Source organism: Mustela putorius, unplaced genomic scaffold, assembly GCF_011764305.1.
Source record: "Mustela putorius furo isolate JIRA1106 unplaced genomic scaffold, ASM1176430v1.1 tig00000095_pilon_pilon_pilon, whole genome shotgun sequence".
Lineage (NCBI taxonomy): Eukaryota > Metazoa > Chordata > Mammalia > Carnivora > Mustelidae > Mustela > Mustela putorius.
Window position 1 is genome coordinate 21547068 of NW_025421280.1, and position 18434 is coordinate 21565501.

Below are 18434 nucleotides of genomic sequence, written 5' to 3' on the forward strand. Positions count from 1 at the left end.
TTCCTTCTCTCCCTCGGCCTCCTCTCCCCTTTCCCTGTATCCCCCCCTTCTCTGTCTCCCCCTTTCCCTCTCCCTTCTCTCTCCCCTACTCCAGTATCCGTACTCTCTCTCTCCCTCCCTCCCTCTGCTCTCCTCCCCATCTTCACCCCCCCCAGCCCACCCTCCCTGCCTCTCCTTCCTCCTTCCTCTCCCCTTCTCTTCCTCTCCGGATCTCTCTCCTTCCTTCCCTCCCTTGCCCACTCCTCTGCCTGTGGCTCATCCCTGCATGTCCTGCTCACCCTGGGCCTCCCCCCCCCCAAGAGGCGGAGCCTGTGGCCCCGCCTGCCCTCTGCCCGGAGTCACTGGGAGGGAGGCTGGGGCTCCGGCCCCCACCGGGCGCCCCCCCCCACCTGCCTGGCCGACTGGGGCTCATCTCCTTTGAGTTTTCTCGCTCTCTCTTTCTCTCTCATGTCGTTTTTTTGCAAGAAGTTTCCTTTCGGTATGATGATGAGACACAATATTTTCATTCAAACAGCCATTGAATAAAATATTGTTTGTGCCCCTCCCCTTCCCCTCCCCCTTTTCGTTTGTTTTTGTGTTTGTGTTGTTTTTGTTTTCCTCGCTTTCTCTCTTGGTGGACTGTCCCAGTGCCAATCAGCAAACTGAAGGGCAAGTATATTCAGAACCAGTGCACCCTCCTCCCCCCACCCCACCCACCCTCACACCCCTGCTTGCCCCCCTCCCTGCCCAGGAACCAGCCAAACCTCCGCTCTCCAGGGCTCCTCCCAGCATCCCCTTGTCTCCTCTAGTTCTTGCCTTTTTCCTCATCCCTAAACCCCTATTACAGCCAGCAGCCCTTCTCCTGGCCCCGCCTGCAGGGTGGATTCCGGGTGTTCTGAGAGCTCAGGCCCCCCCTCGTCCTCCTTGCTCCCTCTGGGCAGGTCCCCGCCCATCCCCACTTTCTCTGTCCCTCCAAGACAACTCAACAGTGGGGACAGGGCTGGATGCCTCTCCACCACCTCCCACCCCCCACGACAGAGGCCCTGATAGGCAGGGAGGGGCTAGAGAGAAGTCCTCCACGGGGCTTATGAAAGGCTTATGGGAAAGCCACAGCCACCTCAGGCTTCCTCTGGGATAGTTCTCCCTCCTGTGGTCTCTGTCAGTTGGTCCAGAAGTTGGCAGCTCCCCAAGGGGTGACAGAGGCTCTGGAAGCTCTGCCCTGGGACGGGCAGGATGGAGCATCAGCCACGCCACTGGGAGAGCAAGGCCGACCCAACCATCCTGGGCACTGGCCTAGGTGCTGACGCCCCTGTCCCCTGCTGCCCCCACTGCTTTGCTAAAGCCCGCTGGCCCAGCCCAACCATGGTACCCACTGCCACTGGGGCAGGTGGCCAGGTATGGAGAAGATGTTCCCCGGGAAGGAAAAGCAGACTCAGGGATGGTGAGCCTAGCAAGGGCCAGCAAAAGAGCTTGGAGGGAATGAAGGGGATGAAGAAAAATGTTCTGGCTCTAAGAGATAACCGAAGCCAGAGACTCTGGAGGAAGGCAGGCAGGGAACTCGCAGACTCAGGTGGACAATAAGGAGAATGAGAAAGGGAAGCACGGGAGGGGCTCTGCCACAGGTACACAGAGACACCCTGCCCAGGGAGTGCTGTGACAAAGGGGCATGGAGAGCCACAAGGGGATGACCTGGAAGCCAGGGCTCCCCCAGGAGCCCCAGGGGCCCTATCCAGCCTAGTCCAGCAAAAAGGATAGAGCTGGCCCCAGTGGCCTGGGTGGGGGTGGGGGACAGGCCCTACTCCCACTGGCTTGAGTTGTCTTTTCTTCCCCTTCCACATCCCTTCCAGTGTCCCCAGAAATGCAGGGCTCTGGTAACAATGACAACTATAGCCTAGTCTCCCTACCTCCTTCTTCTTTCTCCTCCTTCCCCTCCCCCACACCCATTCCCTGTCGGCTTGTGTCCAAACCCTGCCTCACAGTCCCATCAGAAAGCAACAGTCCAACCAGTGACTGCCCAGCCCCTCCAGGCACCCCAAGCCCACCTCTCGGAATCTTGCAGTGCATTGTGGGAGTATCTGGGAACAGATAAGACCCCTCTTCTGCAAAAATAAAGCCCTACGGTGACAGAGAGGTTGGAACCTTGGCGAGGACAGGATTGGAAGGTGGGCAGCCCAGAGGGCAACAGGTCATGGGGCAGGGGCAGCCTGCCCCCAAAATGCAGAACCAGCAGGTAGCTGACCCAGCCCGGCAGGAAGAGGCCCAAGAGAAGCCCCAGCCTCACTCCCAGAGCCACCCAGAGACAGTCGTACACATGCATGCTCACACAAACACAAGCTCTCCCATGTACTTATGTGCTCACTCCCAAACATGTGCACAGGCCCAACTGGGGATCCCTCAAGAGCACCCCACAATTCCTGGAGCCCCAGCATTCCTCCTTGGCTGCTCTGAACCCAGACAGGTCCTAGGAAAGGTGGAGGCCCATTCTTCTTCTGCCAGCCCCCTCACCACCTTCATGTCGCCAGCCCAAGAGGACAGGACACAATCAAGCAGCACTCCCATCCCCCCCTCCCCGGCTCCTGACCTTCCTCCCTCAGCCTGGGAACATTCCCAGGCACCTTGAGAGTCTCCCCTGACCCAGCCTCCCAGCCCAGGAAGGACCGTGGGACCCCCACAATGCACTGCAGCCCGGCCCCAGCCACCCACCCTGTCTCTGGTTGGACTGTCTGTGCCCGTGAGAAATCCCCTCGGTTTGGCCATGTTGATGCCTGACACGGAACAAAAGCGAGACCTACCAAAATGCAAACAGCTGCAGCAAAGAAAGAGAGATAAAAATCCGCAGCCAAAAGCCAATTCCCTTCCTCAAAGTCTCTTTGGAGGCAAAGGAAGCTCCGCATGCGGTTTTTTCCATTACGGACGTGATAAGAGCGAGACCGGCGCCTCCCCCAGAACATGCATATATATAGCAGTGTGTGTATATATATATGTGTGTGTGTGTGTCCGTGTATATGTGCTATACACAGCCGTATGGAAGCATATACAGCCGCGCCACGGGACTCACTGCCGGCAGAGGACCAGGCCTGGGCAACATATTGGCTATAACTGCCCTCCTCCTGCGATGCGTGGTCTCCACAGGCCCTCCGCCCCCCTCCCCGCCCACCCGTCTCTCTGCCCGCCCCTTCTCTCTGGCTCGAACTTGAACGTGGAAGTGGCGGGTTCCCTCTTTGCTGGTGTCTCCCCCTCCCTCAAGCCACCCTCTTTCCCTGTCCCTCCGCCCCGCCTCCCCCGTCAGCTCTGAGCCCCCTGGCCTCCTGCCTCCCCAGCCCCCGCCGGATAACCCCCCGTTTCTGTTGCAGATTTTGAGTTCCTGCTCCCCAGCAGCTTTGAGTCTGAAGGACATGTTTTCATTGCTCCCAGGTAGCTTGCGTGTGGCCTTGCTGAGGTGTCCTCCCTAAACCCAACTGCCCCAGCACCCCCCCCCCCGCCCTCCCTCCACCTCCTGCACTACTGCCTGGAGCTGTGTGTGTGTGTGTGTGTGTGTGTGTACCCTGTGCGGTTTCGCCCCGCCCACCCCGTGCATAGCCCTGGCTGTGCACCCCTGTGCATCCCTGGACCATGTGGCCACACCAGGCAGCAGCGGCCAGCACCTTCCCCCAGCTGCAGCCCCCACTGGGCCTGGCATGGGAGGGCCCCCGGACTCTGCCCATCTTCCCTGCCCTCCCAGGCCACACCAGGAAGGACCCTTTCTGCCCTGGGCAGGCTGTCCACAGCCCACTCGTCCCTGGACAGCTGCTGTTCTGGTTTGTGGCGTGCGCCCCACCCCACCCCACCCCCACCCTGCACCCCAGCCTTGTTCTGTGTCAGTCAGTGTTTGTGTGGGTCTGGGGATGAGCCAGCCAGAGCTCCTGTGGGCAGTGCTGAATTTCCAGCTCACAGGGCCTGGGGGAGGTGGGGAGTACAAGGGCTTTGAAGAGCTGCTCAGGCTGGTGAGGGGCCGGGGTCCAGCACCCTGGGCCTTCCCTGAAGTGCACACTCAGCCTGCACACACATCCTCAGGTGCCCACCCTCTGCCTGTTGCCCCACAAGTGAGGAGGCCAACAGGCCCCCACGTGGCGAAGCCCTCCCCCACAACCTCACTCTGGACAAGGGGCAGTTTGGGGGAGCTGACAGAGACCCGGGGGCACTCTCAAGCACCACATGGGGGCTCTGGACACTCCTGACCTCCACGTGTGTGCACGTGTGAGCATGCTCCCACAGATTGCTCTCGACTCTCTGTAGATGAGTGTTTTATCTGTGAGTAACTGTGAACATTTGTAAGTCTGAATGTACTACGGGGGGATGTCTATGGTCATGAGTGACAGTGGCAATGAGTGAAAAGGCCTGTGTGGCCCACGTGGCCCTGAGAGAGGGGACTGGTTTGTTTTTGTCACTTCTGGACCTTTGGCTCAGGAGAGCTCAGTAACTATGCGTTGGGTGAGCGAAGGAAGTAATCCACAGCTGTAAATGTACATAGTGTTGGGGCAGGGAGGTGCGGCAGGGGGTGGAGGGTTGTAGCTGAAGCACGACCATATGGGTGTCCCTCTGCATGTCAGCTGTGCCCCACATGGCAGAGCACAAAGGCCATCGGGGCCAGAGAGCAAGCGGGAACTGAGATCCGGTCCCCGATGCCTCACCAAACCATGGGCCCTAGCATAGCCTCAGGAAGCAGTGCATTTTTAAAAATTTCTAAGGTTGCTGCCTCCAGGCCAGTGGGGAGGTGGATGGTGGCAGGGGCGCGGGACTGGGCAGGAAGGAGAGCTCCATCTGTACAAGGACAGCTCGCCAAGACTTCCTGGGGAACAGAGCCCTAAGCAGGCCTCTCATGACCCCAAAGTTCCCAAGTTCTTGGGACCCAGAACCCAAGCCCAGCGAGTGTCTTGAGGAAGTGAGGGATTTCTCCTGTCCACTTCTGGGGTAGGAGCATCCCAGGCAGAAGGAACGGCCAGTCTGAGGCCCCACATGCTCCCCCCTGACTTCCTGACACTCTCTGTGGTATGAGGGGAAAACCTGAGGCTCGTGGAGCTTAAGTGAGTTGTCCAGATGTGAGAAGCCAGGAGGCGGCAGAGGGCTTAGACGCAGCCTGACAAAGCCAGTGCTGGTTCCTCACGCACCTGGTGCCCGCAGGTACTTCAGCGTACAAGGGGACGAGCCAGCCATGAGGCCTTTCCTGGGGCCTCCCCCGTGGGCCATCTCCGTCCAGCTACACAGGAGGGGTGGGAGGCTCTGTGGGGCTATACCCAGGAGGGAGAATCTGCCAGACTGGAGGAAGCGGACCATCCTTCTCGTGTCAGCTCTGCCCACCACCCCCAGACGTGGCAGCCTGCAGGGCACACACGGCCCTAGCCAGCAGGAATACACAGTCCCCAGCTGAGGCCCAGGCTTCTCAGCCAATGGCCAGGCAGGCCTGTTGGGAAACCTCAGCCCTTCTGCTCTGTCCAGCCCCCCAAGCCCACTCTTCTCACCCCTCCCCATCCCCAGAGAGTATTGCAAGGACCTGAACGCCTCAGACAACAACACCGAGTTCCTGAAAAACTTCATTGAGCTCATGGAGAAAGTGACTCCAGACTCCAAGCAGTGTGAGTGCCTGGTGGGGCCTCCGGTTCTGGGCAGTGCCCAGGCCCCAAGGGAGGCAGCCCAATAGAACCCCGAGACCGGGCAGGCATGATGCAGACCCAAGCCCAGGGCAGGGTCTGGGCCAGAGAGTGGGGAAGGCTCCAGACAGTGTGGGGTATACAGGGGACAGTGGGCAGGGAGCCACAAGAAGATGCCCTCTCCACCCTTACCCTCCCGTTCCAGGCAACAACTTCCTTCTGCACAACCTGATCTTGGACACTGGCATCACACAGCAGCTGGTGGAGCGTGTTTGGCGGGACCAGGATCTCAACACGTAGGCACTGCCCAGCCTGTGGGGGCAAGGAGGCTGGGATGGGCCCAGAGGCCCTGGCACTGCCCTGAAGAAGGCAGGCCTGTGACTCACCTCCCTGCTGCCCCTCAGGTACAGCCTTCTAGCTGTGTTCGCTGCCACCGACGGCGGCATCACCCGCGTATTCCCCAACAAGTAAGTGACCTACCTGCCACCCAGGACCCTGCCGCCGCCTGGGACCCTGCCTCTGTCCCGCCACCCATAGGCCTCCTTGCACCTGCTGAGACACTGTCCCCTGCACACCACCCTTTCCACCAACCTCTGTCCATCTCGGTAATCAGAGCAGCTGAGGACTGGACAGAGAACCCGGAGCCCTTCAATGCCAGCTTCTACCGCCGCAGCCTGGATAACCGTGGCTATGTCTTCAAACCCCCACACCAGGATGGTGAGTGTCCTCCCAGGTGCCCAGCAGCGGGTGGGAAGTTGAGGCTTCCCTGTCTGCTCGGCCAGGGCTGGGCTCTGCTGCTGAGGCCGCTCTTGAACATGAGGTGAGCCAAGACTGGGGCCAATAAGAAGACAGAGCTAGGCTGTGTCAACGCTACACTGGGTACCAGGTGCTTGGCTTGGGCTCTGGGGTCCACAGGCCCAACACAGAGTGGTCAGTATGGCCACTGGCCCCTACCCCTGACCGCCCCACCCCACCTGCAGCCCTGTTAAGGCCACTGGAGCTGGAGAATGACACGGTGGGCATCCTCGTCAGCACAGCTGTGGAGCTAAGCCTGGGCGGACGCTCACTGAGGCCAGCAGGTGAATGCCTGGGGCGGAGGCGGGAAAAGAGATGATGGACAGGGTGCTGCCCAGGCAGGCGGGCGTTGATGGCCCCTTGCTGTCCTCTATAGTGGTAGGTGTTAAGCTGGACCTAGAGGCCTGGGCTGAGAAGTTCAAGGTGCTAGCCAGCAACCGTACCCACCAGGACCAGCCTCAGAAGGTACCTGGGCGGGGGTGGGGGCAGTAAGCCCAGCAGTACTGAGTCCCCCGCCCCCCAGGAACCCCTACCACTCACTCAGAGTGGTTCCTGTGCCTTCTGGGGAAACAGTGGCTGTTGCAGATGGCCTGGGGACACAGATGTATGAAGGGTGATGGGAGGGGGAGAACTGGCAGGCACCTTATGGTTCTTGCTCTCTGCCCAGCAGTGTGGCCCCAGCAGCCACTGTGAGATGGACTGCGAGGTTAACAATGAGGTACGTGGACCCTGAACCACAGCATACCCTAATCCCAGACTTCTTAGTCCCAGCTGCACTGCTAGCCTGTCCCTTGGCCTGGTTGGGGGCGGGGCGGAGGGGTGTCTCAACATCCCCACCTTGACTTTACAGGTTTACCAGACCTGTGGGGGGAGTGGTGCCCCTTTGACCCAACCACCTGACTGCCAGGGTCTGGGGAGGAAGGTCTGGGCCTGAGCCCCTCTCCATCCTCCTCCCCTTTCCTTACCTCCCAGGACCTGCTCTGTGTCCTCATTGATGATGGGGGATTCCTGGTGCTGTCAAACCAGAATCATCAGTGGGACCAGGTGAGGGTCAGGAAGAGGGTGGGAGGAGGGGAACCAGGACTGAAGCCTTCCAGGGGGAGGGAAGATGTGGCACTGCCAATCCTGTGACCACCACTCTCCTGGCATTCCCAGGTGGGCAGGTTCTTCAGTGAGGTCGATGCCAACCTGATGCTGGCACTCTACAACAACTCCTTCTACACCCGCAAAGAGTCCTACGACTATCAGGCAGCCTGCGCCCCCCAGCCGCCCGGCAACCTGGGTGCTGCACCCCGTGGTGTCTTTGTGGTGAGCCTCAATGATACCCAGCCAAGAGATGGAGAGGGGGAGGGGCGGCCCTGGGACACCTGCCCACAGATGACGCTCCACCTCTGACGAGAGAGTTTGGGGCAGGGTGACCCAGGTCCGGGGACAGCCGCGGCAGCCCACGCCCCTCTCTCCACCGCAGCCCACCATTGCAGATTTCCTTAACCTGGCCTGGTGGACCTCGGCTGCCGCCTGGTGAGTCCTGGGGGGAGGGCACAGAGGGAGGGTGCTCCCTGGGCAGGAGGAGGGCTCAAGAGAGGTGGTGGAGCAGGGCGCTGATCTCTGGTGACCACTTCCCCACTCAGTGACCCATGCCCTGCAGGTCCTTGTTCCAGCAGCTTCTCTATGGCCTCATCTATCATAGCTGGTTCCACGCAGGTAGGTGGGGCTTTGGAAGCCCCTCCTCGAACACCCCACCCTTCCCCAGTCTAAGCTCAGACCCATCCCAAAGGGAGCTGGCCGCGGTGTATGGGTAGGGCTGAGGCGCTTTGGCCCTCGCAGACCCCACGGAGGCCGAGGGGAGCCCCGAGGCGCGCGAGAGCAGCTGCGTCATGAAACAGACCCAGTACTACTTCGGGTCGGTGAACGCCTCCTACAACGCCATCATCGACTGCGGAAACTGCTCCAGGTGCCGGCGGGGAGCGGGACCGGAGGAGCGGGTGGGATGCGGCCCGGACGGGAGCCTGCCGGGTGGGCGCGGCCCGGGGCGGGGACAGGGCTCCAGCGGGGAGGGGCGGGGCGAGTCTCAACGCCCCGCCTTCCCGTCCTGCCTCCAGGCTGTTCCACGCGCAGAGACTGACGAACACCAACCTTCTCTTCGTGGTGGCCGAGAAGCCGCTCTGCAGCCAGTGTGAGGCTGGCCGGCTGCTGCAGAAGGAGACACACTGTATCCTGCCCCCGCCGTCCCCCGCCGCCCGCGCGCCCCCTCCTGCCCCGCGCGCCCCCTCCGTGCCCTGCCGCCTCCTTGACTCCCCACCCATGCCCAGCGGACGGCCCGGAGCAGTGTGAACTGGTGCAGAGACCGCGATACCGGAGAGGCCCGCACATCTGCTTTGACTACAACGCGACGGTGAGGAGGGGGCGGCGCACTTGACCTCGCGCTCCCTCTCCTCCCCGGGCCACCCGGGCCGACCCGCTCCTTGCCTCTTCCTGCAGGAAGATACCTCAGACTGTGGCCGCGGAGCTTCCTTCCCGCCGTCGCTGGGCGTCCTGGTCTCCCTGCAGCTGCTGCTCCTCCTGGGCCTGCCTCCCCGGCCGCAGCCCCAAGTCCACGCCCACGCCTCGCGCCGCGTCTGAGCGTCCCCCTCCCACCCCTCCCGAGGCCTCCCCGTCTCTCCCCTACTCCCCTGCCCCCACACACCCCGCCTTAGAGCCTCGCCTCCTCCCTCACTGAAGGACCTTAGCGGCCAGGCTCAAGAGTCTGAGCCTTGGAGTGGGGGGGGGAGTCCCAAAGGAGGGCACCGCAGGTCTTTGGCCCCCAAGCCACATCTCGACGCTGAACCGTCAGAGTGACCCCAGACCCCTTATTCCCACTGGACTCACCCACCCCTGAGGGCTGGGACAGGGAAGCCACAGTACTGGTGCCAAACCAGGCCTCCACTGCCCACCCTGCCCCAAGGCTCCCTTTGTGCGGGAGACCTAGGCCCTGCCCCAGCGACTCCTCTAACCCGGCCCTTAGGTCCCACCCAGGACCAAATCTGGATTCCCTGGTAATAATGAAGTTGAGATGGGCAATTTGAGGCCTGTGTATCCCAGCTTAAGTCCTTGCAGGAGAGAAGTCCTGAGGCAGCCCCACAATGGACTCCTGCCCCTTTCAGGCCTACAGCCACCTCCCACCTTCCTCCAGCCCTAGAGGTGACAGGCCAGTGATTGTGACACTGGCTCAGACACAATCCCGAACACACCTGGAGCCCCGAGGGCAGAAACTCACATTAGACACACCAAGGAGGGGACACACACACACACACACACACCATGGGGTGGGGTGGGGGTGGGGGCTCACAAAGCCTTACACAGGGCAAGGGGTTGGTGGGAGGGTTGGCACATCCACACTTCATCTCCTGCTCACCGCCCGCCTCTAATCTGACCTGCAGCCCAGCTGGTCCTCTGTCTCTAAAGCTGAATGTCAAATAGTGCCAAATGCTGGGGCAGGGGGTGACAACCCCTCTGTCCCACCCTAGCCGCCAGTATCCTGGAAATGTCCCTCACCCCGCCAGGTGCTCATTGTAACCATTTCGCACTAGTGTCAGGCTCCCAGCGGGACCACAAGCCACTGCCTGCACCTCTCAGCAGAGGAATATGCACCAGACATTGCCCTTTTCCTTAGCCAGAGTAACATAATCACTCCTGGCTGGGCCATCCCACCCCCAATCTGGCCCTTACACACTCAGGCCCGTGCCCATTCCCTGTTTCTTCACACACCCATACATACACACATTCCATGCCCCCAAATGGGGGGGTGGCAAACTGTTCCCGCTGAACACACACTTGCACATGCATAAACACATGTACACACACTGCACACACGGAGGCTGGGCCCAGGCACATGTCTTCACACCATTCATTCTGATCATTTCTCCTAAAGGCATCCCAGCCTGGGGGCAAGTGGGGGACGGAGGGCAGGGGGATGTGGCCAAGAGGCTCAAACGGACTGGGAGGAGGGGGGAGGGTGATGCATTAATTAATGGCTCCATTAATTAATGTCAAGTTGCTTGTTGCTTTCTCAGTGTGTGTGTATGGTCCATGCCCGCTGCTGGTGCCAGGGTGGGCACCCAAGCTGTACACCCAGCCTAGATGCCAGCCATGTCTTGCGGGGGCGTGTGTGTAACTGTAGTGTAGTCAGGTGCTCAATGGAGAATATTAAAATAAAAAAGAATCAAACATATATAGAAAAATATATATTTTAAGTTTAAAAAACAGGAAAACAGACAAACAATCCCCATCAGGTAGTTGTCCAACCCCGAGCTGGGTCTGATCCTTCTCATCACCCACCCGACCTGGCCGCCCCCTCACCTCGGGCTCGGGGGATCTGTGGGGGACTGGGGGGCCATTTCCTTTTCTCTGCGCCCTTTTTTTTGGTTGTTGTTCTATTTTGTACAGACAAGTCAGAAAAAACGGTGACAAAAAAGTCAAGAAACTTTGTAAAATATTGTGTGTGTGATTCCTTGTAAAATATTTTCAAATGGTTTATTACAGAAGATCAGTTATTAAATAATGTTCATATTTTCACTTCAAATGGTTCCCATCCACTGTGTCTGCCTCAGGGTGGGGATCGGGTAGCCTGAAGGCAGATGCCATGACGTCAAAGTCGCATCTACCATTCAGCCAGGAGTGAAGGCCACTGCAACCCAGGTACCCAGTGGGTGTAGGGCATAATGCTTCCTGGTACTCCAAAGTGCCAGGACCTTGACATCCTTTCTCATATAACCTCAAAAGCCTCTGAGAAACGCTGTCCTTATAGGCCAAGGCAGTGGAAGAAAGAAGACAGACGAGATTCAAGTTTAGGCAGCAGTCTAGACATCAAGGCAGACCACCAGGACCTAGTGGGCGGGTCATCCACTTGGAGCGATGAGTTAGTGGTACTGGGTGCACGTCCAGGACCCAGTGCTTGAGGGCCCCATCCTGTTGTCTAGAGGAGGCCAGGGTCTGGCCCACCCACAAGCATGACCACTGCTCCTTTCCAGCCCAGAAGAGGCTTAAGGCCCAGTGCTCTCCTTGACCGCCACTGCTCACACTGGAACCCAAGACTGAGTCCATTTCAGTGAATCCTCTCAGACCTTCCTCTGGCCTGTCTACACCCTTGTTCAATTTAATCCCAACTCTCTTAATAATCAATCCTAGTCCATGTGACCCTTCACACTCTTTTCAAGAAGAAAAACCAGTAACCACCAGCACAGAGGTTTCCCAGTACTGCTGATGCTCACTCTTCCATGAGTACACTTGTATGCACCGGCTGGGCAGCCAGCCTACAACCTTAGACGTGGGTACTAGTTTATCTCCATACTGCAGATAAACAAACTGAGACTTAGGAGAAATCCTCTCCTCCATGGTGAGAAGGGCAAGAAATCAGCAAAGGTTTCAGAGAGGACCTGTGGCTGGAACCAGGCCTTCACAAAGACGCCCATCCTCATTCCCCTCCATGGGTTGGCCACAGAGCAATGCCTAACTAGTAACCCCAGAGACAGCTCCATGCCCTGCAACAGCCCCCAGATCCTGGGGTAGGGTTGCCAGATAAAATGTAGAATGTCTAGTCATATCTGAAATTCAAATAAGCACGCATTTTTTTTTAGAATGTTTCCAATACTGCACTATACTAAAAAGACTGGGGACATGCTTACACTAAAAAATCATTCATTTATCTAAATTTCAAATTTGACTGTACACCCTGTACTTCGATTTGCTCAGTCTGGCAACTCTACCCTAGGTGGCATCCAATGAGAACCCAGACCCTAGGCAAAGAAAAGGGTGTCACGTCAACACCCTTTGTAACCTGGAAGGCTATGTGCACACTGGGAGTTGTACTGAGATCAGTGGCTGAAAGGAAGGGATGGATTCTGCGCTTTATAAACGTGCTTTGTCGTATAATTATTTTAATTATTCATGCACAATTTTAAAAAGGGACTCAATACACCAAAAAATCAGTTTGCTCAGAAACTGCAGGAAGCCACTGTTGCAGTAAACACCCTGGCCCAAAGTCTGTCGGGGAGACCTCTCTTCCTCAGGGCCAGAGATGAGAAATCTGTGGCGGGGAAGAGAGTCTCTAAAAGGAGCCCAGTCTTGCCTCTTTAGGGGCAGGAGACCTGAATTCGAGTCGCAGCTCCACCACACTAGTAACAAGGTTAGCCTGAGCAACATACTCACTGGGCACCTAGGGTGGACTGGCATTTTACACCACAGTCCCCACGAACCCTCACCGTGCTAGGACCTGTCATCATCTCCATTTTACGGTTCATTAAATTGAGGAACTTGGCTCGTGTCACAGAGCCCCCAAATGGCAGAGCAAGAATCCCAATCTGGGTCAGGTCCCATACACCCATACAACCTAGGTCAGGCACACACCGGACTACGGAGTTTCGGGAGTTCCCGAACACTGGTACGCACACCGAGACCACCTACATTCTTACCTACACACCTGTCCACAAGGACACACTCAGATGTACTCAGAAGTACATGCACGGAGTCACTGTTCCCAGGAAGTTCAGCAAGCCAGTGTCCCCAGTTGTGCTGCCACGCGGGTACCCGGAGCCTTCCCAAGGTTACCTGAGCCAGTTTACTCCTCCCCAAACCCGGACAGCCAGCGGAAACGGCCCTGAGCACTACACCTCCCCAGCACAGCCTCCTCTTATCAACCGGAACAGCCGGGGCGCACAGCTTCCTGGAACTTGTAGTTTTACAGAACTCTGATCTCCGCTCGTCCCCGTCTTCAGGAGAGGACTACGTGTCCCAGCATGCCTCGGAGCCGGAAGGGCATCCCGCCGCTGCCCGGACGCGCAGGCGCAGCACCGCTGTTTGTCGGCGCCTGGGAAGGGAGGAGGGTCTCGGTCGCAGCCGAGACCGAGGCCGAGCCGGAGCTGACGAGACTTGACTGGGGCTCAGAGCAAGGCTCCAGTCCGGCTCAGACCATCGGGCCCCTGAGTGGATGGAAGAGGCCGAGCCCTGAGATCAACGCCAGCCGGGTCAGCTTGGCGCGGGGCCCACAGGCAGGCAGGACGGCAGGCAGACGTGCCGAAGCCTCCCAGGGCCTTCCCTCAGGTCCCCGGCGAGGGGCCTAGGCCCCGGGCCCGCGACCAAGCCCAGCTCGGCCCTTTGGGACCGGAGCCGACGCAGCCAGAAGTGGAATCTTCACCGGGGCCATAGGCCAGTGACTAGGCCGGGCCCGGGCCTCCCGTCGGGGCCGGACTGGGACGAGGCCCCGGGGAGGCCCCTGACACACTAGACCCTTCCCTCAGGCCGACGCCCTTCGGGAAGATGCAGCGCGCCCTACCGGGCGCCCGCCAACATTTGGGGGCCATCCTGGCCAGCGCCAGCGTGGTGGTAAAGACCCTGTGCGCGGCAGTACTCTTTCTCTACCTGCTGTCCTTCGCCGTGGATACCGGCTGCCTGGCGGTCACCCCAGGCTACCTCTTTCCGCCCAATTTCTGGATCTGGACCCTGGCCACCCATGGGCTGATGGAACAGCACTTGTGGGATGTGGCCATCAGCCTGGCCACAGTGGTGGTGGCTGGACGTTTGCTGGAGCCCCTCTGGGGAGCTCTGGAGCTGCTCATCTTCTTCTCAGTGGTGAATGTGTCTGTGGGGCTGCTGGGGGCCTTCGCCTACCTCCTCACCTACATGGCTTCCTTCAACTTGGTCTACCTTTTCACTATCCGCATCCACGGAGCCCTGGGCTTCCTGGGTGGTGTCCTGGTGGCACTCAAGCAAACCATGGGGGACTGCGTGGTCCTGCGTGTGCCCCAGGTGCGCGTCAGCGTGGTGCCCATGCTGCTGTTGGGGCTGCTGCTGCTGTTGCGGCTGGCCACGCTGCTCCAGAGCCCAGCACTGGCATCCTATGGCTTTGGGCTTCTCTCCAGTTGGGTGTATCTTCGCTTCTACCAGCGCCATAGCCGAGGCCGAGGGGACATGGCTGACCACTTTGCTTTTGCCACCTTCTTCCCTGAGATCCTACAGCCTGTGGTGGGGCTCTTGGCGAACTTGGTACACAGCCTCCTGGTGAAGGTAAAGATATGCCAGAAGACAGTGAAGCGCTATGATGTAGGTGCCCCATCTTCCATCACCATCAGCCTCCCAGGCACAGACCCTCAGGATGCAGAGCGGAGAAGGTACTGTGGAGTCTTCCAAAACATTATTGAGCTAAGGGAGTTTTTATTGCCCGAGTCTCGTTCCATCTGTTGTGCTTGCTGTGTGTTGGCTGGCAGCCAAGGGTCAGGTGTTGGGACAGACTCAGGAGATAAAATCCGGTTTGTGGCCTTGAGAAACTCAGCAATTAGGTGCCGGGCTCCAGTAGCACTTTCCAACATGAAGGAGTGCAATTTGCCTTTCACACCACTCGGGCCACTTAACAAGTCCTAAGAAATGTCCAGTTTCCTTTGGTACTGTGTAAGGGCTAATGGAGGGTCGGGTACACATAATCCTGACCTTGTCTCAGAGTCTTGGAATCCTAGACACTGGTCCTATGGGAGCCAGAAACAACCTGCTGGTCCTATTGAGGGAGGGACACACATGAAGACCTTCCTTACAAGGTGGTCTGAGCCACCCCAGTTTCAAAATGCTGAACTATGTCCTCTTCCTGGGTCCTAATTCAGATGCTGTGCCTCTCTGCCACTTAATTTATTGAGGGGGAAACCTCAGGGTATTACTAGCTTTGCCATCCTGTCCTTCCAGCATGTATGTGTCACCACACCCAGGGAACAGGCCATGTGACCCACCGCGGGAGCATGCTGACCACACAGGGAGTGGAGACAACCTTCATTATCTGTAAACCAAGCCATCTGGAGCCCCAGCTGAATTATTCACTGAATGTACCGTGTCCAGGGCTGGGAAGACATTTTTTAATTCAGTTTTCTCTCTCCCAGGTCTGTAGACTCACCAGAGTTGTCTTAGCTACATTTTCAACATCATTGTTGAAGTTCTTTTTTAGGCACTTTGGTAGTGAAATCTGGAGCAGACTCTGTTCCTCCTTTCTGGATTTGCCAAAGGCTTTTGCTTTTGCTCACCTCTTAAATTGATTTTTGGCAGGCAGCTTTAAGAATTCACCTGAAAGGTTATCCCCGTGCTTAGTCCCCACTGGGTCTGTGGCATTGAGTGTAGGATACACCCCTTTCTTGAAGGAGTTGCCAGCTGGAGAAGGGCCACAGATTACTATGGCCTAAGGTGGTGGGTGTCGAAAAGTACACAAAACATGTTGCGGGGCATTACTGTGAGCCCTGTGGTTTGTATCTCTGTGGCCAATGAATCCTAAAGACCAAGGTCTGTCTTCACTTTATCCAGTGGAGAAGGTGGGACCAAGAAGGCTGAACCTGGCAAAAACTGAGCTGTCCTCAGAGCTCTGTAGGACAGGTACCGGTGGGGACTCTTTCTTTAGTGAGAAGTCTTGGATTAGTTAGGGTTGGCTGGAGATTCAAAACAGCTCTGCTCAGGTCCAAGAAAATGGCAGGCTGAGGTAGGGAAGGTTGTCAGGAGCTAGGTTCCTGGCATAGCCCTGTGGTTGTTACTTCTCCGACCAGTTGGGCCTCTAGCAGCATGCTGCTCCCAAACCCAAAGGGCTACTAGTAGTGCGAGGCAGGATTTCCTATCTTTGACCCTCGTGAGGAAGTGAGTACTATGTCACTTACCTCTGTTTTAGCGGACTTTAGACAGAACTGACAAGGCTGTCTCCAGGCTGGAGCCTGGGTAGCACAGGGAACTGTCCCATCTGTGCCAGTCTGCCATGTGTCAGGCTAGAGCACAGGATGGAATTGGGCTAGCATTTTCTGTGTCCATGTTCTTGTTGCCTTTCCTGTCATTTGCCTGGCATGTTGACAGTTTTGCTCCTCTGATGGATCTTGGAAGGCTGTTAGAGGCTGTCCCCCATCCTTATAGCACAGACAGGTTGAGGCATCAGGGTCCCAGAGTTACCACTATTGGAAGTATTAGCTGGCAGCATGGGCATTCCACCTCCTGGGTAAACTAGAGTCCCAAATGCACAGGTATACCTTCCAGTCAACTTTCCCACCTTCCCCCAAAGTAAGGTCCAAAAGGGTTTGTCCAGTGGAACTGTAGGCTCTGGCCTGTCTCCTACACACATAAGCTGTCCCTCCTCTTTCTGCAAGGACTTGGTGTGTCCCTGCTCTAACACAGGTCCTGGTGGCTGTGGGGATTCCTCTGGGAAGGAAAACATTAGAGTCCGTTAGGAGGGATCGGCTGACCCAAGTTGGCCCTGCTTCCCAGGTTGAGATCCCACATAGGTGCTTGAGTTCCAGCATTCCCCTCCAACCCCTGCCAGGAGACTCAAAACACAACTAACAAGGAGAGAGAGAGAAGTAATAACCCTCTTCTTGGATGTGATACCAGTGCCCACATCCAAGGGACTTATCCTTCCACCCATCTTCCCTGGGGTACCAGCTCTGCCCATGCTTAGGCCCCATTCTCAGAATCATTGCTGAGGCTGGCCTGGTGGCCAGTCTGGCAGACACCCTGCTGGCCTTCTAAGCCTGGAGGTGCCCAGACTATGAAGGGAAAGTTCTGTGTGTGGGCAGCCAGCCCTTTGGGTCCTTATTCTGATGGCTGAATGGGTCCTATCCAGTCCCTGGGGAGCCCTGGGTCTTTCATGGCAAAAGGGAATGCATAAGATTCTAAGAGAAAGCTGGGTGGTAGGGGGAGCCAGCTTCATGGGGAAAGAATATAGGGCATGAGCCAAGTCCAAACCCATAGTGATTTGTCATCTTTCCCCTGGCTCCAGGCAATTGGCCCTGAAGGCCCTCAATGAGCGGCTGAAGAGAGTGGAGGACCAGTCGGTCTGGCCAAGCATGGACGACGATGAAGAGGAGGCAGGGGACAAGGTGGATAGCCCCATACCCTCTGACAAGGCCCCCATGCTCCCAGGAAAGGGGGCTGCCCCAGAATCCAGCCTGATCACCTTCGAGGCAGCTCCCCCGAAGCTGTAACTCCAGACCACCTTGAGTGTAGCATCTCCTCTCCCAAGCTCCCCCTTGACACCTCTCAGCTACTCCAGGGCACTGACTGCTCTGAGGAGAGGGAAGAAGGCCTGCTGGGGGTCTCCACAGCCTTCTGCTATTTCTCGCCAACACTACCCAGGACTCTTGCTACCTGGTTCCAACTCCAGACAACCACTATGCCAGGTATGGGGCCTCTGAACCATCAGCCAGCCCAGGCCCTCTGAGGTAAGACTGTACCTCAGCAGATAGCCCCAAGCAAGTGGCTACAGGGACACTGGTGTCACAGTGCCTGGGCCAGCCCAGGTTGCCTGGTTGCCAAGAGTCCTGAGCCAAGGCAAGGATTTGCCAAAAACATTCTGGGGGTCCAGCCAGTGCCGGACTGCAATTCCCTGCCCACCCTCAGAAAGACTATGTTCGTGTGAAGATTTCTGATTCCCTCTGCTGTGGCTGTGGCTTGTTCTGGGCCAGAAGAGCCACAGCTCCCAAGTATTTTTTACAGGACCACTTGAGTGGGCAGCCAGGCCCAGCCTTGCAGTATCAATAAAGCAGTTCTTTGAGGTATGGCTCCTGGGCTCTGTCAGACCACCTTGCACAGCCCTCTCATCGTGTTCAATGGTAAACTTAGGGACTTTAGAGTCCAGGGCTTGGTTGCCATGGCAACTCCAGCTGAATAAGAACTCTGTTACTCCCACTCCCCCCTTACCACCACATGCCCACTGTTAAAACCACCTTCCCAGGGCTCTCACTTCAGATCCTTACTCATTTTCTCTCCCTCTGATTCCCAGTCAGGGAGGCCCTGTCCAAAGGATCTGATGGCAGAGGGCCCGTCTCATGAAGGGCTGTTCTCTCTGATGGCTCACCCCCAAAACAGAGTTCTCAGTGCTTGATGTCTGTGTAAACAGGCTATCCCAAGTTCCCACCCTGTCACTGTCCGCAACTAACTCCCACAGTCTGGAGGCACCAGCACAGCGGGCAGCTGGGGGATTGAAAGCTGTACCACGCACAGCTACAGCTCTAGGGCCCTCGTGGCACAGGCCGCTCAGCAGCCGGATCC

General features: G+C 57.7%; 2 protein-coding genes across 5 annotated transcripts in view; both read left to right on the plus strand.

Annotated features, from left to right (window-relative positions):
* CACNA2D2 (calcium voltage-gated channel auxiliary subunit alpha2delta 2) overlaps positions 1–11056 on the plus strand; it is a 138702-nt gene extending 127646 nt beyond the window's left edge. Inside the window, exons 23-39 of one of the 4 annotated variants that reach the window (XM_045079470.1) lie at positions 628–648; positions 3333–3393; positions 5494–5591; positions 5812–5902; positions 6011–6073; positions 6220–6323; positions 6587–6685; positions 6778–6866; positions 7069–7119; positions 7374–7445; positions 7557–7709; positions 7870–7922; positions 8050–8105; positions 8229–8355; positions 8504–8613; positions 8714–8796; positions 8883–11056. In XM_045079470.1, the coding sequence (XP_044935405.1) occupies positions 628–648; positions 3333–3393; positions 5494–5591; positions 5812–5902; positions 6011–6073; positions 6220–6323; positions 6587–6685; positions 6778–6866; positions 7069–7119; positions 7374–7445; positions 7557–7709; positions 7870–7922; positions 8050–8105; positions 8229–8355; positions 8504–8613; positions 8714–8796; positions 8883–9023 (1472 nt within the window). In that variant the 3' untranslated portion in view covers positions 9024–11056. The remainder of the gene's footprint in view (positions 1–627; positions 649–3332; positions 3394–5493; positions 5592–5811; positions 5903–6010; positions 6074–6219; positions 6324–6586; positions 6686–6777; positions 6867–7068; positions 7120–7373; positions 7446–7556; positions 7710–7869; positions 7923–8049; positions 8106–8228; positions 8356–8503; positions 8614–8713; positions 8797–8882) is intronic. The other 3 variants (XM_045079474.1, XM_045079483.1, XM_045079487.1) reach the window with 3 other exon arrangements.
* A 2152-nt stretch (positions 11057–13208) lies between these two features.
* Positions 13209–17941, plus strand: TMEM115 (transmembrane protein 115). The gene is made up of 2 exons (XM_004760561.3): positions 13209–14545; positions 17164–17941. The coding sequence occupies exons 1-2, from the start codon at positions 13695–13697 to the stop codon at positions 17366–17368; spliced, it is 1056 nt and encodes a 351-aa protein (XP_004760618.1). The 5' UTR covers positions 13209–13694; the 3' UTR covers positions 17369–17941.
* Positions 17942–18434: the final 493 nt, after the last annotated feature.

Excerpts from the sequence above, each read along its gene's own strand:
- TMEM115 (XM_004760561.3), top strand. The coding sequence starts at position 13,695 with ATGCAGCGCGCCCTACCGGGCGCCCGCCAACATTTGGGGGCCATCCTG. Across the intron at positions 14,546-17,163 it reads CAGGATGCAGAGCGGAGAAG|GCAATTGGCCCTGAAGGCCC; the intron begins GTACTGTGGAGT and ends CCCTGGCTCCAG.